Source organism: Panicum virgatum, chromosome 5N, assembly GCF_016808335.1.
Source record: "Panicum virgatum strain AP13 chromosome 5N, P.virgatum_v5, whole genome shotgun sequence".
Classification (NCBI taxonomy): domain Eukaryota; kingdom Viridiplantae; phylum Streptophyta; class Magnoliopsida; order Poales; family Poaceae; genus Panicum; species Panicum virgatum.
The window spans coordinates 4,983,417-5,002,709 of NC_053149.1; the positions used below are offsets into that span (position 1 = coordinate 4,983,417).

Genomic DNA, 19,293 nt, shown 5'->3' on the forward strand with positions numbered 1-19,293 from the left:
CTCTCACGTGGGGCAGGGCTGGAGTGGGCTGTTGCTCTCTGGGCTGGAGATCTGGGCTTCCAGTGGCACGGTTGCTGGGCTTGGCACCTTTTGGGCCTTGGCAACAAATCATGTGTTGCGTACGTCTGCTCGGCCCATGAACTAAGGAGCAAAACGGCGCGGAAAATCCATCATGGATGCATGATGCCCACAACCCACCCGACCCGAGGAAATGCCCACAATCCGGGCGGCCATCATCAGCCTCACGTGCTGCAGCCACACAGCTATAATCAGGCTCATAATCAACCCATAATGCCAATTCAGCACTGCAAGTGCCAGGGTTACATCGATCCGTTATTAGTTTCTCTATGATTACGCCTATATATACGCCCAATTTTGTTGCACAGGATCCTGCTTTTGGAAACGTACTGTAGCTAGCGAAAAGGGAGCCACCTCGTGCTGCAATCTGCATGCATGGATTCGATAGATGATGCCATCTACTATGCTAGTGCCAATGCAATAAAAAAACAATAAAGTTTTTTTTGTAGCCTCTTTATTTGATTGAGAAAGGCAGAGGCATGCAAATGGACGGGTAGATCATGATGGCTTTGCCAGAGCACTAGAGCAGGGCTGGGACGGAGAGACGAGAGGTAGAGGCCCATCACGGCGCCATCTTGCGAGCACTGTGGAAAATAAAGGGCATGCACACTCGCTCGTGTGGGATGGAGATGAGTGCCGGCTCCATCGAAGTGCACACGCACATGCCTGCAGGATGCAGCATGGCTATCCTCTCCGTGCACGCGTTGCCCCCCTCCAATGCAAGACCAACCCGATCCTCCTTTGTTCAATTATTGAGCACTTATCTACACGCCCTAGCTGCTAGGATCTCCCGAGTCCTAAAGACTGTTAAAAAAACAGACAAATTCATAGAAAAAATCAAGCTCCGAGCCTCTGATTTAGAAATACCTGACGAGGAGAGCAATGCATGCTTCTGATAGATCATCTAGCTGAGAGCATGTATTCGCAAAACAGTTTTTTTTTTAAAAAAAGAAGAAAGTCATCATCGAATGATCTGCCACGGTTCAAAAGAATATCGACCAGATGTGTCCAAAAGGCCGCGAATAATTTTTGGCTTTGCAGAAAGGGGAAGCCTTTTGCACACCATGGTCAGCCTTTGCCATCAAGGCTGTGTTTAGTTCCCAAAAACTTCCCCCCAAACTCCAAACTTTCCATCACATCTCCATCACATCAAAACATTAAATATAGCAAATAACTCATGCATGGAGTACTAAATGTAGTTAAATAAAAAAACTAATTACATAGTTTTGATGTACGTTGCGAGACGAATCTTTTGAGACTAGTTAGGTCATGTTAGGACAATATTTGCCACAAACAAACGAAACGTGCTACAGTGCGCTACAGTGACTGATGTGACTTTTCGCATCCACTTTTTACACTCTTTTTACACATCTAAACACACCCCAATTGACAAAACCATGGAGCAGCCTAGCAGGAGTACTACTAATGATGAGGGGGAGCTTTCTGCAGGGAGACGAAAGAATAATTCGATCGGGATCGCGCGGCCGGCCTCTGGCTTCAAAGGTCTCGATCGAGCGACGGTGGCCCCACCAACGTGGAACAGATTTGACCTGTCGATCTATCTGGGATGCTGGTGTTTCTGGCTTTATTATTTTTCTGCTCGATCATGCGTCCAAACCATCCCACAGGAACTCTATAGCTAGTACTGAATTGTTCAGTAATCAGTACGATGGGTCGATGGCTAGTCTAAGTTGACTAGTAACTGCCAAGCAGCTAGTCAAATTCCATGCATATATATACAGTTCGAAACTTTGAATTTACCAAAAAAAATAAAAACTCAATAATTTGATCGATCATGTTGAAAGTTGAAGTAATAAGAAATTCATGATTTTCGGCGTGCACTCGTGTAAATGTTAAGAGTAGTTAAGTGAACCTAGCTAATACAAAACAATCAAGCATGAAAAAGTCAAGCGATGATGAAAAACACGAGTGAAAAAGGAAAAAATTCAGTTTACACCCTTGAACTATCGCAAAAATCCGAATTTCAACTTTAAACTATAAAACCGGATAAAATAGACCATCCAACTATCAAAACCGGGCAAATTTGACCCTTTGGGTGATTTTGAAGGTAGTTTTCTATTTTATAAAAATTTAAAATATTCAAATTTAATCTAAAATTTTCATAATTGATTAATTTTAAATAAAAATACGAAATGGGTATCAAATTTTTCTAAAAATGTAATCTATCTATTATCACTGTACTTGTCATTTATTCAAATCCATTTTTTATGTTCATAGTATTTGGTTGATTGTAGTTATGCCTATTATTTTTAAATAAATAAGATTCAAATAGAGCAATAATAGATAGGTTACATTTTTTAAAAAAAATCGAAACCAGTTTCATATTTTCTATTTTAAAATAAATGTTTGATTTTATAGATCTCATTAGAATTTTTTTAAATTTTTCTTAAAAATACAAAACCACCTTGGAAATTACCCTAAGGGCTAAATTTGACCGGTTTCGACAGTTGAATAGGCTATCTCATCCGGTTTTGTAGTTCAAAGTTGAAAATTAGACTTTTATGATAGTTCAAGGGCGTAAATCGGATTTTTCACATTGATAAATACATGATGTATATATACGGCATATACCAAACTGAACGGCACAGGAATCGCATCATGAATATTCGCCGGAGGTGACCGTGATGGCACTGTGCTCTGAATTCCAGTCTAGTTTCATCCTAGCTAGGGCCAAGATAGACAAGATGGCGGCACTGCTCAGTGCTCACAGGTCCAGGCGTCCATTTTTTACTCTTTACTCTCCAACAGATGCGCTAGTCGCTACCGCTGTCGCCATTTTTTTTTTCTTGTCCGATCCCTAACTCCCTACACCCGGCAGTAGTATATCACCATACACCACGATCCCCGGCCGCACAAACGCTTTGCTCGCTCTAGTTGGGAAAGCAAAGCTAGAGAGAGAAACACAACGGAAAGGGAAGCTGAGAGAGAGATGTTCCCGTCGCCAGGGAGGGCGGTGATGGCGCTGGGCCACGGCCAGCACACCTCGTCCACAGCCGGCGCCGCCATGGCGGCGGCGGCGGCGGCCTCCTCCTCCTCCTCCACCCCCACCATAACCTTCTCCTTCCAGCCCTCTCCTCCGCCAATAACGAGCTCTCTCCCCCACCATGGCGTGCTAGGTTACAGCTCGCTGCTCCTAGACCACCCACCCACAGCCACCACCTCGTCGTCCTCCTCGCACGCGCCTTCGTCCACCATCCCTCCCCCCACCCTCCACCACCTCCATGCAGCGCACGTTTCCCCTCCCACGAGGTCGTCGTCGTCGACTCCTCCTCACCCATGGTAAGATCAGATCTCTCTCCCCACCAAGAGAGCTCCATGCGTTATTGCTGTGCGTGACGACGTGTTGTTGCTTTCTCCCTCGCTCAATTAGGTCGACCGGTGATGAAGGGCATGATCAAGAAGGCAGGCAGCGGGGGAAGGGCAGCGCTGCGGCGAGCGAGGGGCTGGCTGCCGGGCATAGCGGCGCGGCGGCGCTAGGGGTCGGCGCGGTGAGGATGAAGAAGGCAGGCGGCGGAGGGAAGGCGCGGCGGAAGGTGCGCGAGCCGCGGTTCTGCTTCAAGACGATGAGCGACGTCGACGTGCTCGACGACGGCTACAAGTGGCGCAAGTACGGCCAGAAGATCGTCAAGAACACGCAGCACCCCAGGTATATAGCATACCGCCACCACTGGACACGCCAACCGGCCGGGCACGGACGTCGATGCACTTGCACATTTAATTTGCTCCCAATTCCCATAGGTTCCACATGCATGCCAGGGTTGGAATGATCACATCGTCCAGGCCTTTTATTTGTTTCCAGGAGATCACCGTTTTCGATCCTTTGCAAAGTCAATTTAAGATTTAGCGGATATATATATATATATATATATATATATATATATATATATATATATATATATATAGTGAGGAGTCGTGGATTTCATTAAGGCAAGAGGAAGTTGGTGTTCAGTTCGGAGATCAACTCAAAACTTAAGTAACTACAACCGATTATATTATGAGTCCAGTAGCCGTAGGATATGTCTAGTGTTATGCCTAAACTATGGATTTAATCAGTTGATTAATTTTAATCCTAGGCCGGCTAATGTTAGAGTCTTGTTTAGTTAACTACACCCCACATGTGCTTAACTTCTGATTCCAAATTATTTATCCAAACGATAATAGGTCAAGCTTAAATAGATTGTTATGATTAAAATTTCCTTGTGGTTATTTAATGCTTGTGATTCAATACTCCTCAACATATATCGAGTCGTCGAACCGCAGAATATATTGTTAAATAAACAATAAACAGTGGGGAAGAAAAAGGTCCAAGATATTCACTTTTTAATCGATGTATGGAAATAAGAGAAAGTTCTACACTGCTTACAGTAGATTGTATAGTAAAAATAAAAGAATGCCCATACAATCAGAGTATAAACTCTAGCCACTGCTCTTTCTTTATACTAGGGATTGGCTGCTTGCTGGATTAACTTAAACGTGGATTTTACCCTAAATATAATTCCCGTGTTTGTTCTGCTTAAAGGTATCTTGAAGAATAGATGTATAAATTGGTGACCCTTAGGTGCACCTTCAACGCTCTTTAGTTCAAATATTTATGCTACGACTTTTCCAAAATAGGATCTCATTTTGAAGAAGTACAAATATTTGAGCTAAAGAGGATTGGAGGTGTAGCTAATAAGGGCCACCAATTTACACCCCTAGTGAAGAAGATTATCCTTCTATGTCATAATGCACAAAACCATACCTCCTTTATGCCTTTTCAACTGATAAAATAGCCTTGATCTTACACACACGTACACACCAATAAACAGATTCAAATTAAACATGCATTTTCAGTTCATATATATAGGGAAATGTGAAGGTAATTTAAGTTTGAGCCAACAATCTATCTTTTCCACAAACTCCTAATTTTTCATGTACAAAAAACTATCACGCTAGACACTCAGATGACATATCATACATTTCGCAGCAGAGAGATGCCCATTTCAAATATGTTATTGATGCTAGATCATTGTCTAGTTATTTTGATCACATGCATCAAATATAGAGCAAATGTTTCATTTGGTCCTAACTAATAAGGAAGAATAATATTAGTTAGAGTACAGCTATCTTTTTTTATGAAAAAAACAATACAGGTTTTTGTCAACAATTATTTTAATGCTTATTGTCAAACGACAATGTAGATCATAATTGTGATTTAAACAACACACAATTGAAACAACTGATTAATATATTTATGTAGCAAGGGAAGAAAAAGATCATAAACTTTTTTGTTGCATCACCACCAGATTTATGAAAGTACGTCTATATTAGTTTTCTTAATTTCCAGTATTTTTATTATGTTTGTAGATCTTGCTATTATGATCATAATTGATTTTAGATACAGCCATTTACATTAGGCAAATAATTATCCATATATCGACGGTACTTCCTACATTAAGAACCAATCGAGTTTGATTATGGTGACCATGGCAATGAATATTACATAGAAAATCAAAATACATTTCAATGTAACAAGGTTAATTTGCCTGCTATATATCTATTTAGTAACCAATTGTACTAACTATTTATCTAATCATGTTATGATCTTACTGTGCATAGTTTGAATTTTTCAGTGGAATAATTTCTCAATGCACATAGTTTTAGTTCAATTTTTTATTGTAGAGAGAGAGAGAGAGAGAGAGAGAGAGAGAAATGCTGAAACTTCTCCATAGAAAACTCGCTTTTGTAAACAGTTCAGTGCACTTCTGCAAGCAGTAAGCCAGAGAGCATTCTCACAAACCTTTCCACACTCCCACAGTTGCTTTTTCCTAAAGTGCTAGTCATTGGATCTGAAAAGGAAAAAGTGTTTGCAAAGCTGGTCCTAAGATGACTTTACTGTGTCCCTGGTCCCCTTCCTGTCTATACGACCTAACTAAACTTGATCCCTAATACTGTGTAGTTTCTCATTAAGGATAAGTTATTTTTCTTCCAGAAAAGGGTAACCATGTTTTGCAACTTGAAAGAATATGATATTTTTCCCGTCCAGTGTGTTAAATATGATATTTTCATGACTGAGTTAGTTTGCTGCAATTAGAACATATCAAATAATCTGCTAAGCTTAAGGATCAACCAGTCCATTTTCTTGGGGGTCCTGTGCATTGGCTATTGCGCCGCGTGCAGTAGAGAATGACGAGCATCCTAACAAGTAGTAGTAGTAGGTTGAACTCATTGCAGCATCTAATAGTTCCACTAACGTCCACTCATCCATGTGTACCAGCGTAAGCAACAACGATTGACACAACGAACTAAAAGCATGAAATTTTAATATTGAAAATACTAATGTTGACCAATAAAAATAACAATTTTTACAATGATTGAAAAATATAAGAATCGTCCATCTGACAGAATCGTACGGTGGTCAATGTAGGAAGTACCTAAACTAAAGTACTTGGTGGTACAAAAATATGGGATCAAGTATTAAAAGTGGGACCGAATATTAATTTAATTTATTTTTTGTAAATACCTTTCATTGATAACGGTTTAAAAAAATTCAAGGAAAAAGTACCTGAAAGTACCTATCGGTACTTTACAAAATGTTGAATAATGCAATTACTTTAAAAATTCACCTGCTTATTAGACACGTAGTTAGTCAAGAACTGGAAATTAAACGACATGACATGACCTATATATATCTTCTCGTGACCAGATCAAATCATGAAACCACTACACGTCCACATGTACCTAGAAGCGTGTGAATCCGATGTCTATCGACCTCTGAAGGGCTATCATGGCAGGCAATGCCAAAGCATTGACCCACACGCTGCACCAGACATGCATGAGCCCAGCATCCAGTCCAATCTGATTAGCCATTCGCAATGATGCCACTCAGAAACCCCTCCTCTCCTCTGGTGTCTGAATCACACCATACACCATGCCTTTTCCCAATCAGTTGGCAAATCTCGCCAATCATCTGCCTTTTATTTCCTTTTTTACTTTGAAAAAAATATTTACCCAAGGAACAAAGGATTAAGTGCAATAATGACACTATGATCCGCGCCAGATCAACTATTATTAACATAATTTGATGGGTTATAAGACCGAATTAAACTTGTGAAATAGCCTTCATATATGTACGTATTATCATCAATTCATAGAAGAATATTTGACGACCTTGGCTAAATAACCTATAGACATGCATGTACGCGTACATTTTAAAGCTAGGTTAATGGGATTGAAAACCTAGCTTGTTACTGTTACAAAAGAAATAAAGGTTATTACAATCTTCACTTTCTTTCACCATGGGATGGGATATCTGCTTTGAACTGGCTAGCCTTGGGAGGGGAGAATCTTTACTGTTTGGCAAAGGGCGGGATGATGATGAAAAGGTGGATTTGAGCTTTGCAAAGGGCCCAAGTTTTTTTGTTCTTGTAATTATTACAGCATCTTTACCAATCTATGGCCCTTAGGATGAGTGAAATGATGCTACCTGGGTAGCCTGGAATATTATTTATTATTATCTCTCTACATTTTTCCTTGTTGATGTGTCAGGCCATGATTATTGAGATTTCCAATCGGTGTACTTTAGCGATCGACATGCAGTACACCTCTCTGTATAATCGGTTATATAGAATTATATGTTTGTCAAAAAGTAAGGAAAAATTATAACAGTAGCTACTATTGTAGACTTGTAGATGGAGTTATAGTGAACAAATTAACAGGAGTCTAGCTAGTCTACCGACTACACCAGCTAATCTACTGTTAATGTGCCGTGCATGTGTCCATGTCTATTAGTCTATGACAAAGTTAACAGTGCTCTAAACAAATGTCCATGAGAGTTTATTTCAACCATGGTTAGGTTAATTATTAGGAAAACTGTAGAAGAGATGGTACATGTATGTAGAAGAGATAACCTGAATTACCGGCAATATATTGCATGCATGATGCAGGAGCTACTACCGCTGCACGCAGGACAACTGCCGGGTGAAGAAGCGGGTGGAGCGTCTGGCGGAGGACCCTCGCATGGTGATCACCACCTACGAGGGCCGCCACGTCCACTCCCCATCCCGCGACGAAGAAGACGACGCCGCCCGCGCAAACGCCGAGATGAGCTTCATCTGGTAGCTAGCTAGCTTCCATTGTCGGCCTAGCAGCTAGCAGCTAGCTGCGATCAGGCGTCGCCGGCCGGCATGCAGATCGGAGAGGACACACAAACCGGCCGCGCCGTCGTCGACATCGTCGCGTGCAGGAGCCGGTCAAGCTTCGTCAGCTAGCTGAATCCTGAACCCATCCATATGCATGCATCAAACTCGGGTCTTTATGCATTGCAATATATATCGATCTTGGCGTTAATGTCGTCGCTGTTATTAGATTGCATACATTGTGTGAATTACTTTTACTGTTGTAGTTAATTAGCGCATCCAGGTTATGAACTGATAATATGTGTAGTAGATACGTGCTCTAGGTTTAGCAATGTTTACTGCCCTTCTTCGTGATACCTGCCACTTCAGAAAAAAAGGTTAAGTTGGTGTTGATGGTGGTGCTAGGTTCTTCCACCTTCTATCGTCACTAAGGATCATCCGTGTAGATGGGTGTGGGAGCAACATGTGGAATCTTTGGCGGTGGAGGATGGGGTCATGTAATAATGTGTATGCTTGTATGATGTGATTATTTGATTTTTTTTTTGTGGCTTTCACTCTGATGTGTATGTATTGTACCGAATTTAAAATTTCACAATTTAATTAGTTTGTGCATTATGAATGACTAGCCTGTCAATCCGTGCTCCCACACAAGCTAATTAGAATTGATATAAAATACAATTTATAGCTAATATATATATATATATATATATATATATATCTTATGTCCTCTTTCATCTATTAAATATTCTAACACACACTCTAAAATATATATTTATCATTATCTAGTTGCAATAGATTTCATGTTGCATCATACTTCCATGTGTTTTTGATATATATTTAATTGAACCATTTGTTTGTAAATGGGTATGCTTATATTGTTGGGCAATCGCCCCCTCGCGAAGGTGGCGTGACCCGAAGGATGCCCGAAGGTTCACCGAAGATGACGAAGTATCGACCCGAAGGTTCGCCGAAGATGACGAAGCATCGAAGAGCTCGTCGAGGTCCGGCGTCCAAAGGTGATGCCCTGAATCTTCGGGATGCTTCGGGCAGCGCGAAGGTGACGGATGAAAAAGGCGAAGTCCCTCGAAGCTTGTCGAAGGTCGTCACTAAGGGTTGCCGCACATCACGGAACCCGAAGGCTCCGAGGATTGCTCAGAGCCATACTCTCGAAGGTTATGACAAGAACCTTCGGGCGCGGCGGGCGACTCAAGAGTGGCGAACGATGAATGCGGCGTCACACGAAGCTTGTCGAAGACAACTACCGAAGGTTCCCGAAGGGCAAGAAACATATGATCCGAGTAGGAGTATCCAAGTCGGACTGTCCAACCTAGGGAAATTACCAAATACCCCTAATGTAATCTCTTGACCTTCGTGGGGACCGGAGGGGCATTTTTGGAATGATGTAATAAGGTTTGGGGGTAAAAATACCCCCTCCCACCAAATATTGTACGGGTTGGAACATTTTGTGCGAACTATAATGCGATTTCTATTGTGCAACTCGTTTCTTTGTGTTCTAACCTTCGTCCGAAGTCTACCTCCTCTGTCTGGTGATCGAGCCGAAGATCCCAACAGATGCGCCCACCCGTGTTCTTAGCTCGAAAATCACCTTACGATGGCCCCCACAAAGAAAGAAAACCACCAACCAGGGCGCTTCTGACGCCGAAGGTTCAAACCTTCACGAAGTCCCCATCGGACAATCTCCTCCAATCGAACCAACCCCCGCCCAGTTGGCTGAGAAAGAAAAGCGTATCCAAGCAGAACGTGCTATTGAGGAAAAAAAAGGCCGCGACAGCAGGCAAAAAAGAAGCAGCAGCAGCAACAATCGAGGCTGAAACACTAAACAACCTCTTGCAGCTTGAAGATGACCAGCTTGAACAAAACGCGCACCATGAACTCAACCTTCAGCTTCGCGCCCTAGAAATGAATAAAGCTCACCTGGCCAATCAATTGGCGACCAGAAAGAGAGCAGCCGAGCAAGCTCAGAGGCTGGCTGAAGCAAAACGCAAAGTTGCAGAAATGCAAGCAGAAATCCAAAAAAATGCAGGAAGAAGTTGGGCAACCGCAAGAGCCCTAAACATTCCAGACATCACGAAGGTCAAGACCTTCGCCAAACAACTCATATATATCAAGATCAACACTTCCAACCAAACCCCCCATTGGACTCAACATCACAGCTATCAATTGCCTTGCAGCGAACATCCTGGCCATCCGGCTACAAGCCAGTCCAACTCCCAAAATATGATGGATCAGTCGATCCTGCACAATTCATAATGACTTACAAAGCTACAATCGCCTCAGCTGGCGGAGATGATCCCATTATGGCAAAGTCCTTTTGTCATGGCATGCGAAGGCCCGGTTGCAAACTGGTACTCCTACATTCAACCCCTCTCAATTCAAAGTTGGGTGCAGCTCAAGGAAAAACTCAAGCAAGACTCTCAAGTCTTCAAAAAATTATCCATCAACACCTTACAACAATTCAGCTGCATACAGATGGACAAAGAGCCACTACCCGAGTACCTTCGGAGATTCGTGCAGAAAAAAGCACAAACTCCAAACTTCTCTGAGAAAGACGCAATAGCCAAATTCATCGAAGGTCTCCTCCCAAGCCAATTGGCATCCCACCTCGACAGAGAGCCACCAAGAAGTCTGTCAGAATTGTATGCGGAGGTAGAGAAATACGCAAAGTCCAAAGCAGACCACAAGCGAAGGGTCGAACAAAGAAAGTTAATGAGGCAACAGCTGAGCTGGCAACAAAACAATCAAACAAACACCAATCAGCAAAATCAGTACATACTCCCTGTTGAACCTTCGCAAGATACGGATCAACCAAAAGAATTCGATCCTTACATAATCCACCACCCACACAACCTCCGAAGGAGCAAGACAACAACAACAACTCCAAAGAACACCATCAAAGGGGCAGGTCCAACAGGGGCCAAGGAAAAGGAAGAGGTCGAGGCCGTGGACCTTTGCAGGGCCCGCAGAAATTGTTCTCTCACATTCATGGGGAAGATGCTGGCCACAAAACTAATCAGTGTCCCGAAAAGAAAAGGACACTTGAAAGAATGGAAGCTGAAAAGAATGCCAAACTCGTAGCGCACACCAGCTGGGCTACCCAGCAAACACTGCAATTCCAACCTTCGCAACCAAATTTTAACCCTCCTTTCCAAACAGTGCCAACCTTCGGCTATAATCCATATCCCATCAACTGGCAGCCCCCGCAGCAAAACCAACCAAGGCTGCCTCCCCCGCCCACAGCTCAAGCAACTCAAGAAGAGCTGCCCCCACCTCCGCCAGGCCCGCCACTCAAGCAAGAAAACCAAACTAACCAAAATGCCCAGCCTGCAGCACAACCAACCTTCGGCATGATAATGCCAATATCCGGAGGGTCATCCCTAGAATTCGAGAACAAAAAACAAAGAAGAAACTACTTTCGACAAGTTCATTCCATCATGGTGGATGGACCCGTCTAGAAAACGCAATGGTCTCACACGCCCATAGTGTTTTCAGAAGAAGATGTAAACCTGCTCAGCTTTCCCCATACAGATGCATTAGTCATCGAAGCCGATATACAAGGCTGGACCATCGGAAAAATTTTGGTCGACACGGGAAGCTCCGCAGACATCATCTTTTCAAGTACCTTCGACCGCATGAACATCGATCGCAACCTTCTACAGCCAGCGGATATCCCGCTCATTGGCTTCGGGGGCAAACGAGTGAACGCCCATGGAAAGATAACCCTTCCGGTATCCTTCGGGGATCTCTCAAACCCAAGGATCGAATCTATCACCTTCGATGTCGTGGAAATGAATTACCCATACAATGCAATCTTCGGTCGTGGCCACATCAACAAATTTGAGGCAATCGTCCATCAGCTCTATCTGTGCATAAAAATGCCTGCAATCAAAGGAGTAATCACAGTCCGAGGCAACCAACAATTGGCCAGAGACATCGAGCGGGGTGTCGCTCCCGGACAAAGAAACGTCCATTTGGTCGAAGCTGAGAAAAAACCCCCGCCACTCAAAGAGCCAAAAAGGGACAAAGAAGAAACATTCCAACAAGAGTGCAAAGTAAAAAAAAAGTACCACTTGACAAGCTCTTGCCAGACCGGCAAGTAACAATCAGTGCGGCCCTCGATCCAGAAGAAGAGTGCAAACTCTTGGAGTTCCTAAACAATAACAAGGATGTCTTCGCCTGGTCAGCAAACGACCTTCGCGGCGTCAGCCGAGACATCATAGAACATAAACTGGACATTGATCCGAAGATAAAGCCCAAAAAGCAGAAGCTTCGCAAGATGTCTGATGACAAAGTCGCAGCAGTGAAAGCAGAAGTCCAAAGGCTTCTTGATGCGAAGGTCATAAGAGAAGTAAAGTATCCCACTTGGCTGGCCAACACTGTGCCAGTAAAGAAGAAAAATGGTAAATGGAGAATGTGCATAGATTTCACTGATCTAAACAAAGCCTGTCCGAAGGACGATTTCCCCTTACCAAGGATCGACAAAGTTGTCGATGATGCATCAAACAACCAACTAATGTCACTCTTAGACTGCTTCTCCGGGTACCAGCAAATCTGGATGAAGAGAGAAGGCGAAGAAAAAACTAGTTTCACAACCCCTTTCGGAACATACTGTTTCATCAGGATGCCCAAAGGTTTGAAAAATGCTGGACAGTCATTCTCAGGAATGTCCTCAAAAGTTATGGGCCCTCAACTCAGAAAAAATGTGTTGGCCTATGTCGACGACATAGTGGTCACTAGTGCAGAAAGAAAGAAACATGTGGCAGACCTGGCCGAAACCTTCGCGAAACTTCGGAAGGCAAACCTCAGTTTGAATCCTGAAAAACACGTCTTTAGAATAGACAAAGGCAAAGTCCTCGGATGTCTTGTTTCAACAAAAGGCATAGAGGCAAACCCAGACAAAGTTAGAGCACTCCAAAACATGGAAGAGCCACAATCCGTAAGAGACGTGAAGAAACTGACAGGTAGAATCGCAGCATTGAACAGATTTATCCCTCGATCAGCAAACCGAAGCTCTTCATTCTTCAAAACTCTCCGAAGCTCCAGCAAGTTTGAGTGGGGAGAAGAACAGAAGAAATCATTGAGAGAATTAAAGAATTATTTAGAAAACTTGACCAAGATGACCTCACCCAACCCCGAAGAAACTCTTCTGCTCTATACATCCGCTTCACAAACAGCTGTTAGCGTAGCCCTGGTGGTGGAAAGAACAATCGAAGGTCGGCAAAAACAGCTGCATGTATACTTCGCCTCAGAGGCACTCTCTAGTTCAAAGTTATTCTATTCTGAGCTAGAGAAAATTGCCTATGCCGTTGTCATGGCATCAAGAAAATTGAGACACTACTTCGAATGTCATAAAATAGTAGCAATTACTGACCAACCACTGCATGACCTCTTCCATAACAGAGAAGCTTCGGCAAGAATAAGCAAGTGGGCTTCAGAACTTTCGGAGCATTACATTGACTTCGAAAAAAGAACAGCCATTAAATCCCAGGTCCTGGCAGACTTCCTGGTGGATTGGACCTTGCCAACCTTCGAGACAGAAGCTCCAATTGAACCTTGGACCGTACACTATGATAGTGCATGGTGTAACGAAGGAGTCGGCATCGCGGCAATCATTTAGTCACCTTCGGGTGCGAAACTAAGATACGCTGCACGCCTCGAATTCAGTGATCCAGACCCCTGCACAAACAACACCACAGAGTACAAAGCACTACTGCTAGGCCTCAGGAAAATGAAGGCCTTGGGTCATCCAAACTTCGTCATCAAATCCGACTCAAAGGTCATCACCAACCACGTGGAAAAAGAGTCAGAAGCGAAGAAGCCAGAAATGAAAATGTTCTTAGATGCAATAAGAGCTATGGAAAAATATTTCAAAGGCTTCACTGCCATTCACATACCAAGAAGCCAGAACGACGAAACTGACAAGCTAGCAAAGGCTGCTGCTCGCAAAGAACCACTACCTCCGGACGTTTTCTACGAGAAAATCACAAAACCCTCCACAAAACAAGAAAAAGCAAAACAAGTCAACGTCATAGCAAGCGAAGATTGGCGATCACCAATCATGGCATACCTTCGGGGACACTTCGAGCCTGCGGATGAAAAGTAAGGAAAAAGAATGTTCCAAAGGGCAAGAAGCTACACCTTGTCCGAAGGTGAACTCTACAAGTCTGGAGTGGTTGCCACCTGGCTCAAGTGCATAACAACGGCCGAAGGCCAGGAACTCTTGAAGGAAATACACTCCGGACTTTGCGGATCACACATTGGCATAAGACCTCTGGTCGCCAAAGCCTTCAGGCAAGGTTTCTTTTGGCCATCTGCATTGAAAGATGCCGAGCAGATAGTCAAAACCTGCGAAGGATGCCAAATGATGGCACCTAAATCAAACAGACCTTCACAACCAATACAACTCATACCTCCGGCGTGGCCACTCCAAAGATGGGGCATGGACTTGGTCGGTCCCCTACCAACAGCTCAAGGCAACTACAAATACGCTGTGGTTGCAGTGGAATACTTCACAAAATGGATAGAGGCAAAACCACTAGTGAACATCACTTTCGAAGCCGTCAGAAAATTCTTCTGGCAAAACGTAATTTGCAGGTTCGGAGTGCCAAAAGAACTAACCGTTGATAACGGGAAGCAATTCGATTCTCAACTGTTCAGAGAATTCTGCCACTCGGTAGGAACAAAGGTCATGTTCGCATCAGTTTATCACCCTCAGTCTAATGGTGCCATGGAAAGAGCCAACGGCTTAATTTTCAACGCCATCAAAAAATGCCTATTCGGACTGAAAAAGGGCAAATGGGCAGACGAACTACCGAAGGTCATCTGGTCCCACAACACAACTAAATGCAGAGCAACAAAATTTACCCCATTCAGATTGCTGTATGGAGCCGAGGCCATGAGCCCAGAAGAACTCAAACACAAAAGTGCCAGAGTTCTAAACAACATCGAACCTTCGATAGAAGCAGATCTCACAGAACTCGACATCTTGCAAGCTTCGAAAAATTTAGAAGCATACCAAGAAGAAACAAGGAAATAGCGAACCAAAAAAGTAGTCAACAGAAAAATCGCCGAAGGAGACTGGGTTCTAAGAAGAAAGCCAAACGCCGAAACTATCGGCAAGCTTCAATCCAAGTGGGATGGACCCTACATTGTGTTATACTCCAATAGGCCAGGATCTTACCACTTGGCGGACATCGAAGGAAACGAGCTGCAGCATTCCTGGAATGCTGACAGTCTCAAAAAGTTTCATGTCTAGAGTAAAAGTTGTAAAAGGATGAGCGGCAAATAAGCACGCTCATACCTTCGCGTCATTTTCCCTTTCTTTTGAGTCTGGGACCGTACTCTTTTCCTCACATAAGGGAACTCCAATTCGGAGGTGAGGTTTTTGATGAGGCGGTTCCTATGTAAATTCCCCAAAATATATGAATAATTCCCTTCAGAAAAATGTCTCATGTTGAAGCAACCACAGGGTCGCAAACATCGACCTTCGCATTTACACCAAGGCTGAAAATAACTAAGTCAGTACAACTCGTAACCGTAACAAGCTGTACATACTTATCTTAAAGTGTATACTATACACTAAGAAAGCCAAGCGGCTGTCGACTCGAAACACGAAGCCAAGAAACCTTCGGCTACAAATTAAAGTGTATGCTATACACTAAGAAAGCCAAGGGGCTATCGACTCGAAACACGAGTCAAAGCCAAGAAACCTTCTGCTTCAAATTAAAATGTATGCTATACACTAAGAAAGCCAAGGGGGCGTCGACTCGAAACACGAGTCAAAGCCAAGAAACCCTCGGCTACAAATTAAAATGTATGCTATACACAAAGAAAGCCAAGGGGCTGTCGACTCGAAACACGAAGCCAAGAAATCTTCGGCTACAAATTAAAGTGTATGCTATACACTAAGAAAGCCAAGGGGCTGTCGACTCGAAACATGAAGCCAAGATACCTTCGGCTATAAATTAAAGTGTATGCTATATACTAAGAAAGCCAAGGGGCGGTCGACTCGAAACACGAGTCGAAGCCAAGAAACCTTCGGCTACAAATTAAAGTGTATGCTATACACTAAACAAACCAAGGGGTTGTCGACTCGAAACACGAGTCAAAGCCAAGAAACCTTCGGCTACAAATTAAAGTGTATGCTATACACTAAGAAAGCCAAGGGGTTGTCGACTCGAAACACGAGTCAAAGCCAAGAAACCTTCGGCTACAAATTAAAGTGTATGCTATACACTAAGAAAGCCAAGGGGCTGTCGACTCGAAACATGAGTCGAAGCCAAGAAACCTTCGGCTAAAAATTAAAGTGTATACTAAACAAGCCAAGGGGCTCTCGACTCAAAACATGAGTCGAAGCCAGAAAACCTTCGGCCAAAAACGAAAGTGCGTCTCAGACACTAGGATGCCAAGATACCGACGATCCCAAAAATGAGTCACAGCCAAGAAGCCTTCGGCTAAAACGAAGTACACACTACCAAAGTCTTCAGAGCAAGATTGCAAGGGAGGGGGGAGATGCTTTCGCACAATATTGCAGCCTTCCTCCCAAAGACTTCGCCACATCAAAACAATGAAACCCCAGGACAACCTTGCAAAGAAAGGAGGGGGACGCTTTCAAAAATACCCAACCTCCGGAGAAACAAGAGCTTGGGAGAGGGGAGACACTTTTAAAATAAAAAGCTCTTATCCCTCCGGAGATCTGCAAAGCCACCTCGAAGGATGGAATAATTCCAAAGCTAAGCCACCTCGAAGGATGGAACAGTTCTAAAACAAAAGCCATCTCGAAGGATGGAACAGTTCTAAAACAAGAAGCCACCACGAAGGATGGAACACATATAAACTAAAGCCATCTCAAAGGATGAATCGGATCCAATACAAAGTCAGGCATCCACGAATTCAAGTGCTACCCGAGGCTCCTATCAGACCACCTCAAGAATTCAGCGACACTAGCACCTGGATTAGCAAAACTAAAGCGTTCCCAATCCGTCCCGCTACGATAACACCTCCGCCATGGATATGCAGCGGTCGAGCATAAAGAGCATGGTTGGCAGGCACGATTGCCTAATCAAGAAACAACGAGTGAGTTACTATACAAGGCCGGATCTAACCCACCACACAAAAATCCCTAACCGAAGTTGTCGCGGCCCTAAACCAGACAAGCATCACTCCTGGTTGGAGACCCGGAGCTCCCGCCAGCCACGGACCCTCCCACGATGTCCTCAAGACGAGAACCCTCCTCCACAACACCCTTCGCGGCTTCGCGAGCATGCCTTGCCTGCGAAGAAGGATCGAAACAGTCAATAGCATACCCAAGGTTAAAAAACTTATTCCCCAAAGGAAGGCAGAAGGGAAAAGGAAAAACAAACCTCTTCTAGTCTCTGTCGCGCAGCCTCCTGAACTACTTGCCGACCAGAAAGCTTCCAAAATTTACGAAGGAAAGCCTTTTTAACAGGCTGAACTTTCGCAATCTCTTCCTCAAGCTCAGCATAATCTGGAAAGGCATAGTCCCGCGCACCAATTGTTTCTAGCTCTCGACAACCTTCACGACCCAAGACAGCCATGACGCTTTCACAAGTCATGACTGCAGTGTTGTCCGACACGCTAGCCAAAATCTGACCTAGATCCTCGAACTCACCCAACAGCCAATCGAGTAGCCCTGACGCGCCACCTTTGGAGTCCTCCGGGAAAGGCGAGGGCTCAGCACCGAAAGATGCCAAAGCCTTGCGGTATTCCTCGCGGATGGCCGCGCTCTTGCTTAAGATGTCCTACAAGGCGGACTCCCACATCGCGCGGTCCTCCTCAACCTCCTTCTCAAGCTCTGAGATCTTGTCATTTTTTCTCTCGACATCGGTCTTGAGTTGGCGAACCTCCGTTTGAAGGTTAATAACCTTCGCAGCATCTTTCTCTACCACACTTCGAAGTTTCTCAAGAACACCTTCGTCAAGGCTTATTTTCTCCTGCATCTTCGCAATGGTATCTTCCTGTTCCGATACCCTCCCCTTCAGGAGCTCGTTCTCTGACGTCAAAGAACCGCGAAGGTTCTCCAAAGCTTCATTTTCTTTCTCCAAAGTGCTAATCTGCTCCATCAGGCGAGCCTAAAGCAGAGTGAGCCAGAAAATGATGCTCATCCTTCCTCGCACTACCCACAGCTGCACGACTGGCAAGCAAAGCCTAAAAGAAAAACCAGGCTCAAAACCAACACCGCTAATTAAAGACAACTCAACAACACACAGTACAAACCTTCGCGCATAATGACGCCGTGATTCGACCAAGATTTCCGGTCCCGTAAACTCCCAAACTCTTCATAAAACCTACACACACCAAAACACATGACAAAACTGCACAAAACACAAGATCTAAAAGAAAACCAAGGCCAGAGCGCCGTACCCTCAGCATCAAAATTCTCGACGTCCCCGGGGAGAACAGGCTGGTTCCTCGACGCGACTCCAGCAGTCTCAGCCTCCGAAGATTCCAGCCCCAGCAAATCCTCAAGCTCCTTCATCATGCTTGCAACATCTACTTGAAGGGGGTACCGAAGATAAGGGTCAATGTCAGGCCCTTGGAAAGCAAGCCGTCTAGAGATCGAGAAGGTACCTAGTTCAGAAAACCGATCATTCGCTTCAATCAAATGGCCGTCAGCCCCCGCAGTCCCTTGGGCTTTGTCATCTTCGCCGTTCTGTAAAGCAATCGAATCCCTCGGGGCTCCCATGAAATCATCCTTCCCGTCAGCACCCTTGGATCCTCCAGTGGGAACCACCTTCCCCCCTCCCTGTCATCATCCTTCTCTGGGGATGACATCTCTTCAAGCAAGAGTTGGGGGGGTGCTCCACCCCTCTCTCGGGATGAACCTTCACGAGAACCGAAGGTGCTTCCTTGTCACTTTCCTCGTCCAGAAGATTCACAACTCGAAGGGAAGATTTGATCCCCTTTTGCACTGCCGTCAAGACAGCACCTATAGTGTTTGGCTCTGCACGGAATGAACCAAATTGATCAAGATAAAGGTGAACCCTTTCACCAGTGCGCGAGCGCCAGGGAATGCTACTCTCCGTTGCGCAAAGCTCCC

General features: G+C 44.3%; 1 protein-coding gene across 1 annotated transcript; it reads left to right on the top strand.

Annotated features, from left to right (window-relative positions):
• Positions 1 to 2,835: 2,835 nt before the first annotated feature.
• LOC120675650 (probable WRKY transcription factor 12) lies at positions 2,836 to 8,835 on the top strand. Its single transcript, XM_039956853.1, has 3 exons — positions 2,836 to 3,378; positions 3,470 to 3,745; positions 8,025 to 8,835. The coding sequence occupies exons 1-3, from the start codon at positions 3,029 to 3,031 to the stop codon at positions 8,197 to 8,199; spliced, it is 801 nt and encodes a 266-aa protein (XP_039812787.1). The 5' UTR covers positions 2,836 to 3,028; the 3' UTR covers positions 8,200 to 8,835.
• Positions 8,836 to 19,293: the final 10,458 nt, after the last annotated feature.

Excerpts from the sequence above, each read along its gene's own strand:
- LOC120675650 (XM_039956853.1), top strand. The coding sequence starts at position 3,029 with ATGTTCCCGTCGCCAGGGAGGGCGGTGATGGCGCTGGGCCACGGCCAG. Across the intron at positions 3,379-3,469 it reads TCGACTCCTCCTCACCCATG|GTCGACCGGTGATGAAGGGC; the intron begins GTAAGATCAGAT and ends TCGCTCAATTAG. Across the intron at positions 3,746-8,024 it reads AAGAACACGCAGCACCCCAG|GAGCTACTACCGCTGCACGC; the intron begins GTATATAGCATA and ends TGCATGATGCAG.